This window comes from Euwallacea similis, chromosome 20 (genome assembly GCF_039881205.1).
Source record: "Euwallacea similis isolate ESF13 chromosome 20, ESF131.1, whole genome shotgun sequence".
NCBI lineage: Eukaryota > Metazoa > Arthropoda > Insecta > Coleoptera > Curculionidae > Euwallacea > Euwallacea similis.
In genome coordinates, this window is record NC_089628.1 from 1,057,736 (window position 1) to 1,075,158 (window position 17,423).

The 17,423-nt window shown below is 35.6% G+C and overlaps 4 protein-coding genes across 6 annotated transcripts; 3 read left to right on the top strand and 1 right to left on the bottom strand.

Annotated features, from left to right (window-relative positions):
* The first annotated feature begins 476 nt into the window (after positions 1–476).
* LOC136415508 (heparan-alpha-glucosaminide N-acetyltransferase-like) lies at positions 477–3,745 on the top strand. The gene is made up of 10 exons (XM_066400097.1): positions 477–602; positions 708–986; positions 1,046–1,146; positions 1,205–1,326; positions 2,045–2,244; positions 2,371–2,629; positions 2,684–2,810; positions 2,863–3,012; positions 3,070–3,194; positions 3,253–3,745. Exons 2-10 carry the CDS (start codon positions 742–744, stop codon positions 3,613–3,615), a joined length of 1,692 nt encoding a protein of 563 aa, XP_066256194.1. The 5' UTR covers positions 477–602; positions 708–741; the 3' UTR covers positions 3,616–3,745.
* A 481-nt stretch (positions 3,746–4,226) lies between these two features.
* Positions 4,227–6,426, bottom strand: Mppe (Metallophosphoesterase). Its single transcript, XM_066400257.1, has 6 exons — positions 6,222–6,426; positions 5,291–5,536; positions 5,062–5,236; positions 4,751–5,008; positions 4,459–4,690; positions 4,227–4,402 (listed from the first exon to the last, which is right to left on the bottom strand). The coding sequence occupies exons 1-6, from the start codon at positions 6,227–6,229 to the stop codon at positions 4,239–4,241; spliced, it is 1,083 nt and encodes a 360-aa protein (XP_066256354.1). The 5' UTR covers positions 6,230–6,426; the 3' UTR covers positions 4,227–4,238.
* Positions 6,427–6,642: 216 nt separating this feature from the next.
* On the top strand, positions 6,643–10,108 carry LOC136415532 (probable RNA-binding protein 19). The gene is made up of 11 exons (XM_066400139.1): positions 6,643–6,761; positions 6,819–7,023; positions 7,069–7,223; positions 7,276–7,536; positions 7,591–7,759; positions 7,809–8,015; positions 8,070–8,261; positions 8,453–8,715; positions 8,989–9,124; positions 9,178–9,434; positions 9,487–10,108. Exons 1-11 carry the CDS (start codon positions 6,726–6,728, stop codon positions 10,081–10,083), a joined length of 2,478 nt encoding a protein of 825 aa, XP_066256236.1. The 5' UTR covers positions 6,643–6,725; the 3' UTR covers positions 10,084–10,108.
* A 382-nt stretch (positions 10,109–10,490) lies between these two features.
* AnxB9 (Annexin B9) lies at positions 10,491–16,892 on the top strand. 3 transcript variants are annotated; one of them, XM_066400302.1, is made up of 8 exons: positions 10,491–10,651; positions 12,562–12,616; positions 13,629–13,790; positions 14,419–14,638; positions 15,054–15,133; positions 15,244–15,490; positions 15,543–15,724; positions 16,654–16,892. In XM_066400302.1, the coding sequence occupies exons 2-8, from the start codon at positions 12,587–12,589 to the stop codon at positions 16,705–16,707; spliced, it is 975 nt and encodes a 324-aa protein (XP_066256399.1). In that variant the 5' UTR covers positions 10,491–10,651; positions 12,562–12,586; the 3' UTR covers positions 16,708–16,892. The 3 variants fall into 3 exon arrangements, with proteins under 3 accessions (XP_066256399.1, XP_066256398.1, XP_066256401.1); XM_066400301.1 differs by lacking the exon at positions 10,491–10,651 and having other exon boundaries at positions 12,457–12,616; XM_066400304.1 differs by lacking the exons at positions 10,491–10,651; positions 16,654–16,892 and adding an exon at positions 16,283–16,482 and having other exon boundaries at positions 12,457–12,616.
* The last annotated feature ends 531 nt before the right edge of the window (positions 16,893–17,423 follow it).

Below are 17,423 nucleotides of genomic sequence, written 5' to 3' on the forward strand. Positions count from 1 at the left end.
AAAAAATTTTTAAACGATTTTACTTGACAACACGAAAGCTTACATAACAACCTTTCGTTTAACAACTTAGACCAATTTTAGTGGAATAATTGCAATTGTTTGCTATGTTTACTTCTACATCGTGGAATAAATTGTAAACCGTCAAAAAATCTCAATATGGTTGTCTAAATTCATGAATTTGTTCTAATCGGTCAGAAACTCACCCCAGAACAATTTGAGAATTCCTTAGAGCGATTTTTGTATTTTCTTTGTGTTGTTTTTTGACTATTTGTCGATCATGGAAGATTTTATAATCCATGTTATACACAAAACAAATACACCAATTTATTATTTGTCTACGTCAACAAAGTTTTTTACATATTCTAAATCAAGGCTAACAAGGCAAAATAAAATTGATCGCCTACATCTTCGAACAGCTAACTTTGACAGTTACAGTGACGATTTCTGAAAAAGGAGAAACAAAATATTCTTTTGTCTTTGTCTTCAAATCATTTAAATCGTCAAAAGTTGGAAAGTGATTGTTTTGCTATTGTTTAATGAGTTAATTTGCGTCTGGTCCAATTAGTCCATTATTTGTTCCCTAAACCAAAAAAAAAAATAACGTAAGTGTTCAATAAACTCCTCAAAACGCGGGAATAAAAAAAAAGCAGCAAAGTGCTGAAGATAACAAAGTATACTACGCACCTAAACAACTCTTACTTTTTCAGTAGTGTCCCCAGCTCCCCCCCAGACTGCATAATCATGCTGTTTGCAAACAAAGAAAAGTGCCTAGAAAGACTCTCTTCTCTGAGCTATGATGAAGCTTGCCTAGATGTTGTTAATCAACTAAATAGGTCAGTCACAATTTTTGGCCAGTACGAGCAATGCCATAAATGCAATTTCCAAAACTACACAGTTTTGGAGCCTCATAAAAACAATTCCATATTGGTTTACACTCGGTCCCCATTAACCATTTTCTGGGAAAAAGATGAATATGACAACTGCAGGTTGATTAATTGGGTGTTGCCTAACTAAGGACATACTTCAGAAGAGTTTATTTTTTCAGTTTTACTCAACTTTTCTATGAGCATTACCGGTATGGATGGAATATTACTACTGATTGTTCTCCTGTTCAGATTAAAGAACCTGCAGATAATGCCTATTTGCGTAAACACTTGGTGCCATTTTAACAAGGAATTTGTAATGGATTCTGTTGTTTTTTCAGCTATTGTTATGGCTTTTGTGGTGCTTTTCTCATTTGGAACCCTTTGGTATATGGTGAAATGTGTCTATAAGAATAGTGGTAGGTTGAGGCAATTCATTGCCTGGAATTCTGAGCTGGAAGAAGTGAGTTTTTTAAGTTTTTTTTGGGAGAGTTTTACAGAGGTTGATAAAGTTTAAATATGTGGTTCCCCTAACAAGATTACAAATACCTATAATAGATAAAACTGCTACTTTGTGATCCTATATCCATAACATTCTTTATAATAAATTATCAAGATAAAAACAATTAAACTTTTGGTATTCAGCAAAAAATGAAAATGATAAGTAATGTGTTTTGACCTGCTAATTTACTTAAATAATGCTTTAAAATTTCACTACTGATTCATTATAAAATCAGTAGATCTAACCATACATCATGGATGACTCACTTCCTAGTAATATCCAGGAAATATGTTTATAATTAATTTTGTGATAAGGACAAAGAATGGTCATAATTGTTATGGATATTCTGCAACATTTTATTATTTGGTCAAAAATTGAAATTTTAGCATATTGATCTGTTACTTTAGCAAATTCGCTATATTATTTTGTTATCTTAAATGCTTCTACTGAAAGTCTTGGACTAAGTCACAGATCTTGAAAATTTAATTTCATGTTCCATCTAGCATGAGTCTCATATAAGATGCTAACCCTATATAGTTGCTTTTCAATACTAGAGGTTTGTTCAGATCCTCTAATAGAATAGCAGTATATAACGGACATTTGACATTGAAATTTATTGCGTATTTTATTATTGCCGACATGCATTAAAAAGGGGAATATAGGTATTTCGTTTTTTAAGGACCTCACGGGTTCAGCACCGCTAGTTATCGAGCGACCACCTTCAATCAAGAAACACCCTCATAGAATCAAATCCATAGATGTATTTCGAGGATTATGCATTATGCTGATGATTTTTGTAAATTACGGAGGAGGAGGTTACTGGTTTTTCCAACACTCCGCCTGGAATTCCATTACTGTAGCAGATTTAATTTTTCCATGGTAAGAATAACTTAATGAGGAAACAGGGAAACGTCAAGTTTTATTTCACTGAATATCGTTCTTTATGACATTTTTCCTCTCGTTATTCTTCTTCAAATCCATATTTTTTCACCAGAAAACTTCCAGGTTTATGTGGTTAATGGGCCTCTCCTTGGCAGTTTCCTTGCAAAAAAAGCTGCACCGAGCAGTGCCCAGACGTACCCTTGTCGTCCATATAATCCGTCGAAGCCTGGTGTTAATTTTCCTAGGCATTGTAATAAATTCAAGCAAACACAACTTAACTATAGCTCAGCTAAGACTTCCAGGGGTTTTGCAACGATTAGGAGTGACCTATCTAATAGTGGGCATCCTGGAAGTTGCCTTTACTAAAAGAATCGAAATCGAGGTTTGCAATTTTTGCTTTAGATTTACCAGAAAATTGTAGCCACGCTTGTTTTAGAGTTTTTCATGTGTTAGTGACGTTATTCAAGCCTGGCCTCAGTGGTTGTTTATGTTAATGGTAGTAGCTTTTCACACCTGTATCACGTTTTTGGTTGATGTGCCTGACTGTGGCAAAGGATACTTAGGTAAATTATTAAAGATTTTTGTTGCTGAGTGAGTTTAAAATCATTTATTTAGGACCTGGAGGATTGGATGATGGAGGTAAACACTTTAATTGCACTGGAGGGGTGACCGGCTACATTGACAGGCAATTTTTTGGGGAACATATGTACAAACGTCCTGACTGTAAAAAAGTTTACGAAACTACCGTCTATTTTGACCCAGAAGGTACTATAAGCCGTTTTGCTTTCAATAGAGATAGCTGAAATTTCAGTTAATATTTAGGAATATTGGGCACTCTAATCTCGCTCTTGACAGTATATCTAGGGGTTCAAGCTGGCAGGACTTTAAACACTTATCAAAATGTCAAAGCGAAAGCTTTAAGGTGGATTATATGGGGTTGTTTGTTGGTAAGTGCTTTTTCCCTGTTTTCTCACTTTAGGTGCACTTATACAGAAATTATTTCAGAGCTTAACTGGAGGAATTCTTTGCGAGTTTAAAAGAGACGACGGCCTAATTCCCTTGAATAAACAATTGTGGTCCCTGTCTTTTGTACTAGTTACAGCAGGGTTGGCCTTTATAATCCAGACCTTTCTGTTTATTATTGTGGATATTTTGCGCAAGTGGGGAGGAAGACCGTTTTTTTATCCTGGCATGAATGCTATTGTTCTTTACATTGGGCACCAGATATTCAAAAACACTTTCCCTTTTGGGTGGATACCCACAGTCGACACACATGCTGCCTATTTGTTCATGAACTTATGGGGCACTGCGTTATGGGTGGCTATAGCCATTTATTTGTATAAACATGACGTTTTCTTTACTGTTTAAGTGTTATTTTTTTGTAATTGAAAGCAATATATAATTCAATTAGTTTTAGGGATGAATGCGTCTTTGATGGTGCTTTTTCTGAAAGCAAATATTTTAGAGGAGTATGCCAATAAATGAAGAGTTGGAAGTTGAGTTGTCAATTAAGATTTTTCTTCAGAAATTGTTAACTGTAAAATAAATACACTTATATGACTAATAATCTATGTTTCGGACTGACATTGTAGATAATTAATATGTCTATATGTGAATAGATGTCTCATATTTGATTTGTATAATTACTATAAATATATCAGAATATAAAAATTTAGTTATGCAAAATATAGTTTTTCTGAGAAATTAAACTTTTCTTCCTAATTCAAGGAAAAAGTAGCACCTTTACTCCTTATATGTTATAAATATGCAACAGTTATTTTTTTAGGAAGGAACATAATTCCTTTAGTAGGGGGTAAAAGTATTTTCCTTAAAACAATGACTATTTCCATTGGCTATCCTATAATTATTGGATATTATGAACCAACATTCACTAGGGGCAATTCTGTTATACATCTTGCTGTAACTAGCTACAAGGAAAAAAATAAAAACACCTTTTAGGAAGTAAAAAAATAATATATTCTCAAAACTTCCTAAATCCTCATACCATAAATTTTTTTCATAAAATTTCTAGCACAGCCAAAACACTTAAATAGAAAAAAGACCAGCAGAGGTAGCACAACCAATGGTAAATATAAAGCTAGGCGTTTGAAACGGGACGGCGACCAGAGTATCGTAAAGCTAAGTTCGTTGTTTTCTAAAGAAAACCTCTTTTTATGGACAAATACTCTTTTATCAAAAGAAGTTTCTTACCAATTATGGCATATCCATAGCCAATTCTGTTGGTTCCCATGCGATAGCTGCACGTAGGAATAAGTATTTCATACATATTTTGAATACCCAAACTATACTCGTAAATTTCATCATGATCGGGGATAATTGGAGTTATATGATTATCCTTGCGAAGCAAAGCATCAGTGCTTATTATCATTGATTTATGCTCATGGGCAGTGAAAAGCACATGAGGCATCATTTTGTTAATCACCTAAAAGCGCCATTTTCCCAAATTTGGTTTTACTTTAGCAAAACTGCTTAAAAAGGGTACCTTCTCAGTGAAAACTGAAGGTCTAAACATCAAGGGCACATGACTCAAACCAATAAAAATCCTGCTTGTATCAAAAAACTCTCTTTCTTTCTTATAGACTGGGATTATGTCTGCCAGGCGATTGATTTTAAAAAATGTTATATTTTGATGATTAATAAGGCTGGGCTGTGAAAAGGCCCTCTCAAACCTTTGCAGTTTTTTAGGAGTAACATCTGTATCCTCTCCTCCGATATCATTATCACCAGGCAACCAAATGTGCTGTAAGATATATATGATACTAAACATAATTCTATAAGGTTTTAAAAACATACTTTTACGTGCTGATATTCGCTAAATGGCCTCAAAAAGATACTATATACTCGCCTTACATATCCTTGGAAATGATCATTTGATGCTATGTGCGCTTCATCCATTAAGTCTCCAAGAAACACAACTACGTGAGGCTTGATAAAGTGAAATGCATAATAATAGGTGATTTTTAAGTACCTTTAGAAAAGTTCTATTCTATATGACGAATTCTGTTTAAAAAAATGTAATTACCTATCACTATCAAATATTGTGAAAGGAGTAAGTATTCGGATGGGTTCATTTAAATTGCCAATTATCTGTGGATCAGCTACCAAGAGGATTCTAGTACAGGTTTCTTCATTTTTACATGACATGGAAGGCCAAGAATTGCTTTTTAGTTTGTATATTAGGTACTCTGCATAAAAGAGGTAAGAGAGTACTAAAATTGTCCAAAAGGTGAGCAACAGTTTCTTCTTGGATAACCTTCGAAATGATGTCCTAAAGTGGGGAAGTCAGAAGTAGGTGTAAAGAATGAAATTTAATTATATGTACTTATTTATTTCAATGTTGGTAAATAAAAAAATACAGATCAGTAACTATAGTCTTGCTGAATATAATGAAAGATCCAATTTAGGATCAACACCATTTGATCATTTTTTTATTTATCAAGCATCATACAAAATAGTATTGGAGTGTGCCAAAGATATAAACAGATACAGCATAATTAACATAGAATACAGGAGTACCGTTCTGATAAATAGGAATCCCTTCAATAAATCATTAAAGTGCTCCATCTAAATGGCTATAGTGTATTTTGAGACCCTGACTTCCTTCACTGTACACTAACCAATTATAAAAATATTCAATGGATAAAAACCCATTTACAGAGAAAATAGTTTGAACAAAATTGTACCACTATTTGAAATTTTGGGCAAAAACAATGTCAATTCTCATTAAAACATAGCATATCATTCAGCGGAATTTCCAAGAGTGGGCTTTGTCGAACGGAGCCGTTAATGCAAATACTTTCATTTTAATTGGATTCTCTTTTGGACAGAGAATCTCCTGAAAACCCAAAACTGTCTGTGGATGTATGGTAACAGTAATTAAATCTAAATTGCCCACTAAGTATGAGAATTTAATGCGATTTAAGGTATTTTATTAGGGAAAACGGGCTACTTACTTTACCATGATAATGGTTACTTGAATCTTGGAATTACCATAATGTTTGAATTTAAACTTAACGGGAAATGTATTAAAATACTCTTTGCTACATTTTCATTGTGTAACTTTAAAATAGTCTTTAAAAATATAAATTAAAAAATTAAAATAACATAAGGGACTATAAATTATCTAACCTCACTTTCTACGTTCTATACGTTTGAGGTGAAATAATGCGTCACACACTCACACACACCTACATACAACAAAACATTGAAAATGTCATTGTTGACATCCATCATTTAAATGTTTTAACAGATGGGTTAGTTTTGTCTGTTTCTGGCGTATGGATCAAAATAAGACGCAGATAGACCAGGTGTTATCTAGCAAATTATATAAGTTATTTTTTTTCTTTTCGATCATTTTTCAGAACATAACCTTAATTTATCACGTGTGGTTGACGGATTGCCAAAGGTTTTGTTGTCTGCTACTTGATTTCACAAAATTTATTAAATAAACTGAAAAAATGTCCAGATTAATAGTGAAAAACCTCCCCAAAGTGGTAAGTGAACGTCCCATTTAATTTCGATAAATTGCCGTTTTCATATATCTATTGTAGATCACCGAAGACAAACTGCGGCACCTGTTCAGTGAATATGGGACTATTACAGATATCCAGTTGAAATACACGAAAAAGGGCAGTTTTAGGAATTTTGGATTCGTTGGTTTTCGCACAGAAGATGAGGCTGACAAAGCCATTCTATCTCTAAACAACACGTTTCTTACAACTAGTAAAATATCAGTGGAGAAATGTGCAACTTTAGGTGAGTTGTAAGTTTTATTAGAACTCTTCTAATGTTGTAAAATAGGAGATTCCAGTAAACCTAAAGCGTGGAGTAAATATGCCTCAGATAGCACAACGTTTAAGAAAGCTAATGCCTCCAAAAAAATCCCAAAGGAAGAAAAAACAAAGGAAAAGAAAAACAAGAAAAAAGAGACTAAAATTGTTGAGTTACTGGAAAAAGTACCCACGTTAATTCCTCAGTTATGCTAGTATTACAATACTTTTATTTCAGTATAAAGATGACCCAATGTTTGAAGAATTTTTGCAAGTCCATACTGACGTAGACAAACTGGAAAAATTAAAACAGAAACACCAGAAATCTTCTAAAGATGAAACTGAAGATATTGAGGAACATTCCTCAGATGAAAAAGTGGCAAAACAGCCCATATCAGACATGGAATACATGAAAATGTTAATGCCAGGGGCAGAAAGGAAACCTCGGCAGAAAATGGAAAAGAAAGTAAAGGAAAAAGTGAAACTTTTCAATTTGAAGGTATGTGTAATGGTCATGGTAAATGTTGTTAATTAATGTACACCTTTTACTTAGTTAATGGACCTCCCTTATAAGTTCAAGAAAAAGGACATAAAAGACTTTTTTGTACAAAATATTCCATTTAGCATAAGAATTCCAAGAAATATAAAAGGAATTGCTTTTGTTGGTTACAAAAATGAGAAGGCATGTAAGAAGGCTTTGACTAAAGATAAGAGTTTTTTAAGTAAACTATCACTAACTTTAATAAGCTATCATTAATAAGCTTTTTTTAGAGGGTAAGCAAATTAGAGTTGTACATTATGAGAACAAAGGTCCTGTGCAGGAAAATATTGAGCCAGACCTTAAAACCAGCAGATGGAAAAATCAGGAAGAAGCTTTAAAAAATGAGGAAGGTATTGCAGAATCTGGAAAGATTTTTGTTAGGAATCTTGCATATACTACCACAGAGAAAGATCTTGAGGACTTGTTTTCAAAATATGGTATTTTTGGAAAAAAAGCACAGAGAACAGTTTAATAAGTAGTTATTTTTTAAGGCACTGTTGCTGAAGTAAATATGCCCATTGATTCAGTTTCAAAGAACCCTAAGGGATTTGCTACAATTACTTTTATGTTACCTGAGCATGCAGTTAAAGCCTACTCAGAATTAGATGGAAATATATTGCATGGAAGGATGATACACTTGCTGCCAGGGAAAGCCAAAAATATAGTGAATAATCAAGATGAAGGTAAGTTTTTTATTTTTATATTTTAATGCTGAGCTGAGTATTGTGAACTTATTTTTGAAATTGAATTAAAATAAATTACTTATCTATACTGATCACAATTTTAGCTAAACATTTATTAGCTATCAATTGTGGCTATGTAGATTTCATCGAAAGTGTTTTCCTTAATCTAGCTTTATTTATTTTAAAACCAGAGTCATCTAACTACAAACAACAAAAAGCAGCCAAACAAAAATCACAAGCGGGCTCTTCATACAATTGGAACACTCTGTTTTTGGGCCATGATGCAGTGGCCCAAATAATTGCCGACACTTACGCAGTATCTAAAGAGACTGTAGTGGGTCCCGAAGCCAAAGGCAGCGCCGCTGTGCGACTAGCCATGGGAGAAACGCAAATAGTTGCCCAAACTAAGAAGTATTTGGAGGAACAAGGGGTTCTGGTGGATGTTTTCAATTCGGTTAGTGATTAATTAAAAAAATATAGTCTCAGTTGTCTTTAGGTTTAAGACAATAGAATCAACCCATAAATTACTGAAGTATGAATGTTTCTGTCATTCAGGCTTCTTCAGAGCGACATACTTTATCTTGGATTACTTAACAATTAAAAAGAAAAAAACATAATGTTCTCTGCCATACACTTATATGTATTTTGTATCAGTGAAACAATCGTAATATTTACTTGAAATACGTAAGAAGATCATACAGTTAAAGGTTCATTAAATGTGTTTCAGGTGCCAAAATCTCGATCAAAAACTGTGATATTAATAAAAAATCTGCCTTCAAAAACTGAGGGTCGTGAGATAAGAGAATTGTTCGAGAAACATGGAGAGTTGGGTAGGGTCATTTTGCCCCCTAGCGGCATTAGTGGTATGTGCATATTACTATTTTGTGTCTGTTATGTCAAACCTTTACTTTTTCAGCAATTGTGGAATTTATCCAGCCTTCAGAAGCTAGAAAGGCCTTCCTTAAGTTGGCTTATTTGAAGTTTAAAAACGTGCCTTTGTATCTTGAATGGGCCCCCGAGAACAGTTTACTTGAGCGCAAGCCTGAAGTTCAAAAAGGAGTAATGGTAAAAGTCAAAAAAGACTGTGAAGAGGAGGAATTGGAACCTGAACCTGATACTACATTATTTGTCAAAAACTTAAACTTCCAAACCACAGATGAGGGACTCCGACAGGTATTACGATTAATTTTATAATAAATAACAAATGTATTACATTTTTTTTCAGCACTTCCAAAACTGCGGCAAAATGAAGTATGCGACAGTGGCCACAAAGAAAGATACAAACAACCCTGGAGGCAAACTTTCTATGGGCTATGGCTTTGTCCAATTCTACCTGAAATCTAGCGCTGATAAAGCTTTAAAAACTCTACAGCAAAGTGTCTTGGATAGCAAATCTTTGGAGTTAAAACGCTCCGAGCGCACCTTAAACAACATGGTCACCTCCACAAGAAAAACCACGAAACTTACCAAGCAAACCGGCTCCAAAATCTTAGTGCGAAACGTGCCATTCCAGGCTAACAAAAAAGAAATTTTTGAGTTGTTTAGCGGTTTCGGGCAAATTAGAGCTTTGAGATTGCCGAAGAAATTGGCCCCAGGAGCTGATACTCATAGGGGATTTGCATTCATCGATTATACGTCGCAAACGGACGCAAAATCTGCTTTCGAGGCATTGAGTCAGAGTACCCATTTGTACGGGAGGCGTTTGGTGTTGGAGTGGGCCACTACCGAGGAGGAAGTGGAAGACATTAGAAAGAGGACGGCGGAACATTTCGGCAGCAAGGAAGAGGTTAAGTCTAAGAAAAGTGTTTTTAATATTGAATAAAAATCTATTAATGTTTTATTAAACAATGGTGTTTGATTAGAGGTTGATACGTATCTACCTATATCTTTCCAAATCAACCCACAGAGATGAGAAACATTTTGCTCTCATTCGACACGTTAAAACATTGACAAAGTGCAAAAATGAAAAATTTTAGACTTCATTATTTTAAAAAACGTTCAAGGTATTTATACGATACGCATGGAAGGAAATGCATAAAGATAATAATATTAAATGTGGGGAATTCTAAAGCAAGCAATAGAGGAAATCTCCACTTGATCGAATTGATCCTGCAATGCTACTAGCTGGGACGCCTATGTTAAATTTAGCCCCAAACGAGTCGCCACTTTTAAGCAGAACGACCTCGACACCAAATTGCCAGTGTAGTGACTAAAACAAAAATTTCTCTTCAGCAGTCAGCAGGTATAATTCGACTTTCTAGCGAGCAGGCGTGCAGTATTTCCTGCGATATAGAGTGAACGCGCATCCGCACAGTCTTAATTTCTGTCTATATCGGCCAGTGGGTGGGACCCCGATTTTACCGATTTTTACCCCGTTTCTTGGAGCACATGTAAGTAGACTTATTGCCTGAATTTCCGCTTTAATTATTAGCCTGTATATACGAAATATTAATTGGTGGAAAGTATTTCATTCTCAAATATTTTGCCGGTGGAATGTCTGTGGTAAATATATGTGGCGATAGCAGCAGTACCACGACCGGTTTCCGGCCCCGGTTTTCGGGTACCCGTACCAAAACTCCGCGGTTTTTGCACGTTTTGTTGCTATGCTGGAATACGCACTCCCGTCGATTACTTGTAGTTTTAATTATTGATATTTCTTAAAAATAGATCGGTTCACTAAAAGTTATCATGGTTATAAATAGCTTTTCGATCCGCATATGCTCTGAAAAAACGCCGTTTCACACTTTGGAGGAACCAATTAGACAATGTTTTATTGGAGTCGATATGGGCCTGGTTGAAATATGTAGTTTAGGTATAAAAATAGTTTCGATGTTTGTCCAGTAATTTGAAATAAAAAATTCTAAATTCGCAGAAAAATGCTGAAGTGTGAAATACTAAAATTCCCCAGCACCAATTTAGGGCGAATTTTAGCAATTGTGATGTGAAGACGGACTTATTCGACTCAATAAAATACAAATCAGTGAAATTCAAATGATTTTTGATATGCCTAACTTAACAAATTGTGAATGGAAGTCCTGACTTCAAGACGCATCAATTGGGAAATTGAGGGAAACGTTTCTTATTTGAACGTTCCCCTGGATATTCCAATTTCCCAGACTCGTTTTTTTAAATATGGAAACACCTCAAGTAAGATATTGAGGAGAACGTATCTGATTTTAATGTCCCCCTGGGTATCTCATTTTTTTGACTAGTTTCTGGATGCAGTTCAGGTTTTCTATTTGAATGCCCCTCTGGATATCTGATTAAATACTAGAAGCGGCTGCTCTTGAAATCAAACCACTGCGTGTTAGCCTTTTTCTTTCTCATTACCTACATATCCTTAAAAATTGTATAAATTGCGTTCTCGTTATGGAAACAACTATTTTGTAATGCAGCACAGTTTCAAATGCAACTGCGATTGCCAATAGGAATTTTAATATTTTTTTTAAGTCCTACGAGTATTCCCACCTTGACCCTTCACGATGTGTAAAGGTGAGCGTTGTCAATTGTTCTCACCAAGTTGCATAGAGAAGAAAGTTTTGTGAAAAAAAAATTCGAAATCTCAAGCTTGTAAGTGCGGGAAAAAGCCCTGAAATATTTGGACTGTTTGTGGCAAATTTAAAGTATCCAGATGCCGGAGAATGGCATAGAAAATAAATATATTAAACGACTTATATTTGCAATTTTGAGGAGATTTCAGGTATTGAATAAAATACAGGACGTTACGTTAGAAAAAAAAGCGTCTTTGCTTTGCCGTGACTTTTGACCGACCCTGTGTACTAGATTTTTCCTTAGGGAAACTGGTCGCAACGACTTCACAATTTTCGCCTGAAATGCTTTTTCTAGATCGTTTTCTAACAATTCACCGTTTCCAAACATAAATGCGACCAGTAACATGTAGCGTAATGTCCACAACTCGTGGCAGGGCACCACCCGCTTCATTACCATTCACCGATCATCTTAATTATTTATGACTAATTATCCCCATTTAATTTTCCATCCACATGAAAATTTACAACTAAACTGTTATGTGTTGTTAACACTAAGCAAATACTATCTAAATTCAGGCTATACTATAAGTTCCACACATAAAATTCTTTGAATCACGATCGCAATACGCTATTATTCACCACTGCAAGGTAATGGTTATTTAAAACGGTGATGTCACTAGTTTGTTAATGCTTTATTTATTGTTAACCGGGCTGGTGCCTCCACTTAGTTGAGACTGACATTCCACCGACCAAAGTAGTACTTCTTTAAGCACCGAGTACCCAATAGTTATAGAGTTTTGTTTTTGTAGAGACTAAAACCGACCAGGAGTAATCATGAGTAACCAGCAGTATTACCCATTCAAGGTAAGTTTTTAGCCCAAAGTCGCACTTGCATTACTCAAATCTTATTCATAAAAATAGTTATTATTCCATTAAGCTTTCGAGATAACACAAATTAACTGTGCTTGCTTTGAACGTTTGGCTTTAAAATCTTTACTGCATCCTGTTGCCGTGTTGATAACACGTCCAATTTTAAGCCTTAATTTGTGTTGTATTGATGACATGACATGGGGTGTGCCTGTACTCATAAATTTAATGAGGACGGTGGCGACGAAATTTCCCGTTAGTAGCCAGGCAAACAAACTTGAAACGTGTGGTGCCAAGATGTCTCGTCTTCGCCGAACGCACCATTCTCATGTCAAGCCCAGTTTAGGATCGATTAACCACTTTACAGGGCGGTCTCCAAAGACCTCAAATAGGGCACTTTTGCGTTGGACCACGGTCAATAACGCGGCTCCACTATCGCCATTAAACTGTTCAAGTTGGGAATTTTTAACGTTAACGTGCAAGTAGGTGCAATGGAGCAAGTAATAAAATTACAAAATGGAAATTTGAGAGGAAATTACACGTGTAAACCCAACAATTTCCGAATTAAAACTATTCCTAGCAGCAAATAAATCTTCCATTCAGTCATTACACTGGTTGTTTCATAACCTTGGTATGCAACCTTCGTGTATTAGTCATGGAATAATTTTACCATAAACATGTTTATTGATGTACAGTAACTACATAAACAGAAAACGTGCAAATCTTAATTACCCGCTCATTTTTGGGCCGCTGATTGGGGGTCGGTAATGAGTATCAATTAAAGAAATTAATGATTCTTGTACTGTTACATGAGGGATAGATAAAGAGCATGAAATACACTTTAGCGGTAAAGTTATTGAGTAACGTGCTAAAAATAAAATCACGAGACAGAAACATCACTCATTCAACGTTTAACATTGTGAATTTGTGTGGTATTGAGGGGATCGTGTTGAAAAACACCGGAAAGTCGCACAGCAGCGCACTCATTTTTTGAATATGATTTTTCTAGTGCACCCCTACTGTGTACCCTGCGGACCCCTTTGATCCTGTCGCCGATGCCGCCACCCTGAAGAAGGCCATGAAGGGCTTTGGGGCCGATGAAAAAGCCATTATCGATGTCTTAGCTCGTAGGGGGATCGTTCAGAGACTGGAAATTGCCGAAACCTTTAAGGTAATTTCTCACCATCTACAGGATATAAACGCAATAATATGTTTAGGTTTGGTACTTGATGGTAGATGTTGAACTGGGTCAAGCCTACTCGTTTCTTTACCACGATCTTACATCACTTCTCCCACGCTCTTTGTTAAGGTGTTGTGGCGCCATGACTAGACGAAAGTAAAGGAATTTTTAGAAATGTTATTTATTGTTTATTCGTCGTGGAAGAAGATTCCGGCTTTAAGTTTACTGAAAGTATTATAATTTCATGTTTATCGTATAAGATTTGGAGACAACTTCGACAGTGTAAACTGAGACGATTCTGTATCAAATAACCGGACAAGTTAGGCAACCCACATTACATACGTGTGTTAAGCTGGCGCTGTTTTACCAAATGACTACGTTTATTACGGTTGCTTTATCGTACTTTGAAAACAATATATCGTACTTTAAAATAGAAAATCGCAGGTTATTGAAATGTTTAACGTTATAGTTATCACCCGGACCTGTCGTTGTTTACGTTATTCACTATTGGTTCAACACGATGAATGATTTAAACTTTGAGCCACGTTCAACCAATTCACACCACGAACTATACTCTGTACTCTGTAATAAATGAATATTAATGTGTTCTTGCCTGTAGACTTCCTATGGCAAAGACCTGATTTCCGAGCTGAAGAGCGAGCTCGGAGGAAAGTTCGAAGATGTAATTGTTGCCCTTATGACTCCTCTACCTCAATTCTACGCCAAGGAATTACACGATGCAGTGGCTGGGCTTGGCACTGACGAAGAGGCCATTACTGAGATTTTGTGCACGTTGTCCAATTATGGTATCAAGACTATCGCCCAGTTTTACGAACAGAGTAAGTGAACTATATTAGGGACCAAAATTGAATAGAAAATTGTACCAAAGTAGCAATTTGCTATATTTTCAAAGGGAATATTCCTCGAGGAAAAATTATAGAAATGGCAATTTATTAATCTAATGATAAGTACTTGGCATTGGAAGTGAAATTAGCAAAGAAATATTAATTAAATTAGCAAATTTAGAAGAATTTAGAATGGGAAGTATAATAATTAAATTAGTGAATATTAGCTCAAACTTAAAAAAATTGCCGCGTTGTGCTTGGCACGTTATCTCTTTCGATACCTCTTCAGTTTTAATTAGGAGTTAGATCAAAGTTTGCAATGAAAGTGTAATATTCTTAGTGAAGAGAGTAATGTACTGTCTTTACTACAGAACGAACAGTTGCTTTACCGATTCTTGATCTCTTTCAGTGTATGGAAAACCTTTAGAGAAAGACTTAAAAGACGATACTTCCGGCCATTTCAAAAGACTGTTGGTGTCTCTCTGCCAGGTAAGAGTTCCAGTATTGCTGGATAAGAGTGTGAGGCCATTTGCATGAGACCTTTTTTTCAATCTTTTCGCGGAATTAATCGTTAAAATTGATGATAAACTCATCCGTAGGCTAATAGAGACGAGAATCAAGGCGTCAACGAACAACAAGCCGAAGCTGACGCTCAGGCCATTATCGAAGCCGGAGAAGGCAAATGGGGCACAGAAGAGTCCGTGTTCAATTCCATCCTCATCACCAGGAGCTACCAGCAGCTAAGAGCCACCTTCGCCGAATACGAACGATTGACCAGCAAAGACATCGAGACCGTCATCAAGAAGGAATTCTCAGGAAGCGTTCAAAAAGGGTTGTTAGGAATTGGTAAGTTCTGTTTGTGATTTTTTATCTGAATGTTAATAATGGTTCCTTACAGTCAAATGCGTGAAAAGCAAAGTGGGATACTTTGCGGAGCGCTTGCACGAGTCCATGGCTGGTTTGGGCACCAACGACAAGACATTGATCAGGATCATCGTGTCCAGATCGGAAATTGATTTGGCCGATATCAAGCAGGCTTTCCTGGACAAATACGGCAAGACCCTGGAGAACTGGATTCAGGTGAGTTTCGAGTTATTCCAAGACCTGGGGGTTTCATCGTTTCATGTCATTATGGTGAATGTTTTTATCCACGGTTAATGTTTTATTCTTGCTAAGGAATGCCATATGCTTCTGCTATTTTCTAGCACTGTTTCTCTGTTTTATTGAAAGAAAGCGCTCTGAAAAGTTCATTAAAAGAACTACTCTCTACCATTAGGCCTTTAGGCCTAAAGGTCTAATAATGGACGACAACCTAAAGACGGTCACTAGTAACTTCTTTAATTTTATGTTATAGACTGGTGGTACTCCTTCTTTACTATTAAATCATTACTTTTTCTTGCATTTGCATGCTAAATCTAAAAATCGGTGGAGGGGTGAGTGGGAACCTTAACTAGTGCACGTTTCTCTTCTCTCTTCTATAATGCTTTAAATGTTGTGCATTTTTATCAATGTTGGTGGTAAAAGGGATTAGAGGTGTGTGTAAAGATGGGTTATTTAATTTCAATTTCCTGCACCTTTAATACCTTTGCAAAAATCCCATTAGAAAAAGGCCTCACTAATACGTCCTTCCCATTGCAGGGTGATACTTCTGGCGACTACAAACGGGTTCTCCTGGCCATTCTCGACTAACTTCCCAACCATCTCAAAACACGCACTCCATAAGTGTCCAAACTCACTAATAAAGCAACTTTGTTTATTGTACGATAGTATACTCTTTCAAATAGCTTGTTCTCGTCAACAGCCACTAGTCAATAATAAATTATTCTATATCGTTGTTATATTGTTGTGCTTTAAATGGTCCCAAAAGAGGATTTATAGAAACGATGATCGATTTTACTACAATTCATTTTATGTTGATAATTCAAATATTCAAATCGATTATTGTTGCCACCTGAAATAGTGGCCGTTGTCACGATTTGCGATGACCTGTATTTTTGTATTGCTTTCAGAGCGATGTTGGTTCCGACATTAAGTATGTGCTGGTCGTACTCTCTACATACTAAAGGGTCAGGGTAGCACAAATTTTCATATATTTTAAGAAGCTAAAGGAGCCTCTGTAGACGTGCATTTGTACTAGGCTTAGGTTACTTGTCTGTGGCCTTAAAAATATAAAAATATTCCTACTAAAAACGTTGATATTCTAAAGCATTTTTCATTTAAGTTATTGTTATTAAATTATTGTACTGAATACTCGAAGTTTATTTCTCATCAGTTAAAGGAAAATGGAGTGCAGATGTAATGGTTTTTTTTAATTAAACTTTAGTTGTACGAAACCACATGTTATTGTTTTTTTTTATATATTATATTACTGACATATTATTGTCAATTTTATAAACATTTGTATTTGTGCTTTATCGTGCTTCAATTAAAGACTCATAAAAAATATTGAGTTTTTTACTACCACCAAACTTCTAACTTGATCAACTGAAAGTCGAGACTCCTCTCTGAACATACTTGTGTGTGTGCTGTTTCGATTTAAGAGCCACATCTAGTCAAGGGCGTGATAATGAGCGGTGAAAAGTTAACGTTTCTCTTTGTTTGGTAGTTGTGTCTTAGAGGCACGGGATGTAGCAGACAATAATCGGCATTCTGCTAGAAGTGAGACTTTTTTTTGGAAGACTGCTATGTATTAGTACCCCTCTGACGTGATTTTCTCACCAGAGAAGCATCTTATGTTGCTCAATCGGTGTATACGAGATTTAAAGGGTCATAGTAATTA